The sequence below is a fragment of the Bidens hawaiensis genome, unplaced genomic scaffold, assembly GCF_021521415.1.
Source record: "Bidens hawaiensis isolate Kalapana, Puna unplaced genomic scaffold, B.hawaiensis_p1.1 tig00009342_1, whole genome shotgun sequence".
Taxonomy (NCBI): domain Eukaryota; kingdom Viridiplantae; phylum Streptophyta; class Magnoliopsida; order Asterales; family Asteraceae; genus Bidens; species Bidens hawaiensis.
In genome coordinates this window covers 81,545-87,287 of record NW_027504984.1, presented here as the reverse complement: position 1 = coordinate 87,287, position 5,743 = coordinate 81,545, and the positions used below count along the sequence as shown (strand labels likewise).

General features: G+C 37.1%; 2 protein-coding genes across 2 annotated transcripts; one reads left to right on the top strand and one right to left on the bottom strand.

Annotated features, from left to right (window-relative positions):
* Nucleotides 1–1,644: 1,644 nt before the first annotated feature.
* LOC143609703 (uncharacterized) lies at nt 1,645–2,711 on the top strand. The gene has a single exon (XM_077084386.1). It carries the CDS (start codon nt 1,915–1,917, stop codon nt 2,686–2,688), a length of 774 nt encoding a protein of 257 aa, XP_076940501.1. The 5' UTR covers nt 1,645–1,914; the 3' UTR covers nt 2,689–2,711.
* Nucleotides 2,712–3,773: 1,062 nt separating this feature from the next.
* Nucleotides 3,774–5,307, bottom strand: LOC143609697 (AT-hook motif nuclear-localized protein 28-like). Its single transcript, XM_077084382.1, has 3 exons — nt 4,863–5,307; nt 4,115–4,183; nt 3,774–3,988 (listed from the first exon to the last, which is right to left on the bottom strand). Exons 1-3 carry the CDS (start codon nt 5,305–5,307, stop codon nt 3,774–3,776), a joined length of 729 nt encoding a protein of 242 aa, XP_076940497.1.
* Between the last annotated feature and the right edge of the window lie 436 nt (nt 5,308–5,743).

The window sequence follows — 5,743 nt, the reverse complement described above, 5'->3', positions numbered from 1 at the left end:
TCGGTGCTCGGTTTCCTTCTTGGTTTCGGTTTAGATAGGGAGAGAACTAGAGAGAAGGCTTAAGTGTGTGTTTTGGGTGGTGTATGGAATATGTGTGAATGAGGATTAAATGGAGATTAAGGGTTTATATATTTATGGGTCATGGGCTTAAGCTCATGGTCTTTCCTTCTTTCTTTCCTAACCCAAGTCCATAACCCATATTTATTTACCCAACACTAGCCCAACTCGTATTCTATTTATCTAAACCGATAACGACCCACTATAAAATAACGAAATTTATTTTTTTATTATAACCAAAAGTAGGATGTTGCATGACAACCTTTTGTTTTCTAAAGGATTGAAGCTAATATCACAAAAAGTGAAGCTTCATAATGTTGTACTAAAAGCTTTAAGAATTGATGGATACATTGACAAATTACTTTTCTTGCCCTATTATGAAATGTCGATTTTGTCCTTCGCATGCAATTATGAAAAGACGTTTGTGCCCATCACTCTTCCTTTATATATAATATAGATTATCTAAACCCGTTTATAATCAAACCATAACCCGCACAAGCATGGTGGTTTCCGCGGGCGCGCATGCATGGCGACGGAGTGATGACTCGCGGGCGCGCATGCATCACGGCGGAGCATGGATATTTCCGCGGTGGCGGAGTTTTTCCGAGACTGTTAACTTTAGTTGCTCCGGTGGTGATGGAGGAGCACCGATATGCGTGTGTGGGGTACTCTTTTTTCATCACATAAAGGCAAAATTTTTTGGGGATGATTAAAAGCTGGAGTGTGTCATGCTTTCTTCAAATGAGTCATCCCAAATCATCATATTGTTGTATGAGAGTTAGAACCAGATCTGATTCCAGATCTGCGAAGGAATTAGAACCAGATCTGACCTCCGTCACTCCAGAAACACAGATTAGGCATGAAACCGAGAAGATTGAGGTGTGGTTCGTTGCCGCTCCCACGGATGGCGCCAATGAAGAAGCACGAAACGTACCAGGCATAGTTCGGATCGTCTTCTAAGGGATGATGTAACCAAATCTCGCTCTCCTCCGCTCCGATCTGCAATGGTTTTTGGGGGTGTGGAGGTGACTGCTAAGAAATCTCGAAGATCTCTTGTTTACAGACACAAAAATGGTTATGGTGGTGGCTCTTATTAAGAACCGCAACCCATAATAAGGAGGTGGAGACCTCCTTATATAGGGAGCCTCATGGCCACCATCATGGTACCCTAATGGGCCTAGCCCAGTTAGGGTTACCTCCACAAAACCCCCTCAGCCCAATAATATTGTATTAGTCCATATAATAAAATAAGCCAGACATAATAAATTAAGGTCGTAAGCCGGGTTTAGTACCATACCCCTACAAAAAGTTTCTTAGAATAATAATTAAACCCATAAACATATGTTCTCCCTCAGATTTTAGGGGAGATATTTCCTCCACACCATTGCTTCATCTTACCAAACTTTCCTTTTCTATATCCTTATGTGCTCAAACCTATATGCCCATCCCAAACATGAAAAAGTAAAAAAAAAATTATTTCACTCAGATTAGATCATAAAAAAGGGATTTTATAAGGTTCTTTGCTCTCTTTCCTCTATCCTGTAAGATGGATGGTTCTAACATCGATCTAGAGGAAAGTTGCATAGAAGATAGAGGTGCAAAGGATGAGACGATTGATAGAATCGCAGTCGAGATTTGAAGTTACCATGACTCGTAACATCATTAAATTTTGTTCTCGCCGATAAACCGTTGTTTCAATTTGTGAAAATCTCCATATCTTTTCCTAGGTTTTATGTGTTTTTTTTGTAGAAATATAGGTTGCTTGTTGCATTGTACTTGATTTGTTTTATATTATTCATACTACAAAACCCTTCAACCTTTTTCAAATCTGTCCTAATTTCCTTGAACGTGGCTTGCATGGCAAGGAATTGGATTCATCTTGGTTTACAAACCAAAACCCATCAGCTTATTCATACTATTCTATTGGCAATCAAGCTATTACATGCTTATTGCTTAAAACATCATGTTAAAGCTTTTCTAATGGTGATATCTTTGCTTTCTATACCCTGGATTGGAACTATAATAAGGAAAGAATACATGGCTCATAATCATGTAAATCCTAATCCAATTCCACATACGAGCCTCATGTTCGAACAAAGGAAAGCGGAAGCTATTAAGAGTTTTGAAAACGTTCTACTTGAACCTCCAAGAGGGGCTTCAGGGAAATCTAAAACATACTCGAAGAAAACTCGTTATCTTCCAGACTTGATGAAAGATCCCCTACAAGACTACCCGCGACTGGTGTTCATAGATGTGAATGGGGATGCAGGATGGTTCATTGAAAACTATCCAACAAGGAACAAGAACTTTGAGATCTATCAACTTGAAACAACCATACCCGAAACGAATGAAGTTAATGATCCATATAATGATATGTTTGTGGAAACCGAGATACCGGATTGGCTGAGAGAAAATGTGAAGAAAGGTGAGTATGTGGTGATGAAAGCGGAGGCAGATGTGGTTGAAGAGTTGATAAACAACAAAGTAATAGACTTAGTGGATGAGTTATTCATGGAATGTAAATATCAAAGTATAAAATGCAAGAAGTGTAAGAGACCATATTGGAAATGTTTAGCTTTGTATGGTCAGTTGAAAGATTTAGGTGTGGCAGTTCATCAATGGTGGGGATGATGAGAGTGAGATTAAATTAGCTTGTGATATTATAGTTTTGTATATATCCTCAAGAAATGTACAACTTTTTTTTGTTCTTTAAATTTAGAATAGCTCAATGATATTCTTTTAATTCCAATCATTGTCATATATACTTCAAGTGAACTAACACAAGTTTTGACAATTCTTTCTGAAATTTGATGGTGTGACAAGCGAACGAAGCAAACCCCATTGAGTTTTTCACCCAAGCCGAGCTCACTTTTCACGGGTGGTGAACTGCCTAGCTAAGAGTACAAGAAAGCTTCCAAAAACCATCTAGAAATATAAGCTGAATCTAAAGCACTTGTTAATCCCAAAAAAATCTAATTTTATAGAACTAAAGTATCTGTTTTGGCCCGACCCGTTTTCAACTCATACACATGAAAATTCAAGCATCTGCCACCGGTATCTAGAATCTTAGATGCTAGAAGCATAAAATAATATAGCATACAAAAATTAAATTCAGCATAGAATGATGTTTAAGACTGGTTTAGTTTCACAATAGGCAGGGCCGGCTCCGAGAAAACAAAAAAAATTTGGGCCGAAGGCGAAATTTTTTTTGGGCCTTTAGCAAAAGAAATATTTTGTTGGGTTTAAACAATTTAAATTTTATATGAGTTTACTTGGTTATAATTTGGGTTGTGTAAAAAACTTTTGTATAAAAAAAGAAATAAATATGTGTCAAATGAGACTTAAACCCATAACCTTTTGATTAGGAGTAATATCCTTTACCACTAGACCAAACTATTAGTTATGTAATTAGGTTTAAACATTAAATATACATGTTGTATTTCATAAAAATACAGTATAATTTTTTTAAAAAAAAATTCCGGGCTTAGCGGGTGTCGGGCCTATGGCCGTCGACCACCTTGCCTCACCCCAAGGCCGGCCCTGACAATAGGAACATACTACATTTTCAGTATAATGTAGTATATGAGATCAATATCTCATATACTCTAAAATTCAGGTTAACAAAACTTCTACCATTAACAAGTATATTCTCTCACAACATTAACAAAAGATGTGTTGACGAAACACAAAAATCTAAACAATGATCAAATCCATGCTCATGAAGATCCATTCATTAATAATGAAGTGAAGTATCTGGGTGGAGTTTGCTGTTGTGTAGGTGGCCATCTGAAGCCAGCAGGGAACTGGTGTAGACCATACATGGACAACGATTCTATCACAATTGGGTGTGGCGGTTGCGGTGGTGATTGCGCTGCTGCATGATGTTGTCCATTATCTTCACCACCAGAACCTGGAGAATGATCTACTGCAGCTGCAGAAACAGACCCATGCCCAGAACTCCTTATGTGATCAATGTCTTACATTGGTAACCGGTGGTAGAGTGGGTTGCTAAGCGTTGCTCCGACAATGTAAACTGTTCCAGAGGCTATGAGTGGACCGACCACAACGCCACCGAACACATGGCCTCTTGGACCAGCTAATGATACGATAAACTTGGCAAGACAATCTGTGACAAAAAAAAGGTCAAAATTTACATTAAACAATATATATTTTTTATATTTCTAACTTCAATTATATTTTGGTATTTTATAGAAAGATTCAACTATGTTTCTAGACTTTGGAAACTTCCAGTCCAATAGGAAATTCACATAAGGCCATAATATATATATGACCTAGTCAAACTTAAGAAAATAAACATCAAATTTGTTTTATTTCCTTGTGAACAATCATCAAATAAACCACATAATTATATCACAGTCAAACTTAACAAACTAAACATTATATTGTCACTTTTACTTTTAAATATTCACAAACTACACTGTCATTGACAAGTAATTTTACTTTTGAACATATATTCACCAAATAAACCGCATTTACACCCAATTTTACTTTTAAACATTCACTACATAAACCACATTGACACGAATGAGCACGGTCTATGGGTCCGAAATTTGACACGAATTTAGAAAAGACCAATAAAACATCTCGATCTCATATTACATCCGTAAGTTGAGATTTTGAAAAAAGTAACAATAATAATAATAATAATAATAATAATAATAATAATAATAATGCCGGTCAAAACCTTTGGTCGTTGACCAGATAATTTGACAAATCATATACAGTAAAACCTTTATAAAATACTCGATAATACAGTTAGTTACAAAGTTCAACAATAGACTAACCGCTAGTAGAAGGTGGTAGCATGGCGGAAACCGGAGAAGACGACGGAATAACAGTAGCAGAAATCGACAACAAATTGAAACATCCTTGAACGGTGAGAGCAGTTGTAGTAGTGGGTAGTTGTAAACACACGTTACAAACACTACCCGACCCGGACAATACACAAAGACTGATTCTCCGGCTGTTACAGAACTGCATGACGGCTGCAATAATATCCGATCCACCGGAGACCTCTAACACGTACTGTGACATACAGTTATCCACCGTCATTGGTGGTCTTGGTCTTGGGTTGGATTTTTTGGCAACAGAAACAGATGGGTTTTGTTTGTTTTTGGCTCCGGGTGGACGGCCTCTAGGTCGCCCAGTTGAGCCACCGGAGGTGGTGGTCTTGGGTTTTTTGTTGGTGTCTGGTTCGTCGGAGTGTGGTGGTGATTGGTTGGGGAACATGGTGGATGAATATTATTGAATGAAATCTGTTTTCTTGATTCAAGATTTTGTTTCTTGAAAATTTTATAAAGAAGATTTTTGAGTTGTTGATGATGATAAGGGAGAATGAGAGTTTGAAATTTATATTAGTTATGACTTTCGGCCTTATGGCTATCGGAAGTCAGCATCATTCGGTTTTTTGAATCTTTGTTTTTGTATAAAATCTTCTCTCTTTCTTATTTTTTGATTTAACTTTCCATTTTTATAATAACCCTCATAAATTTTGTTACTTTTCATCAAAGTAATAAAAAAAACTGAATTAATAATTGATCTAGGGCTCTAAAAGGTACCTTAATGTTAAACTTTTTTTAAGGATGGACAGAGTGGACTCAGGACCCGTTCGATAGGGCTGTTCAAAGGGTGAGACCCTATCATTTTACCTAATACCTTATCCGGA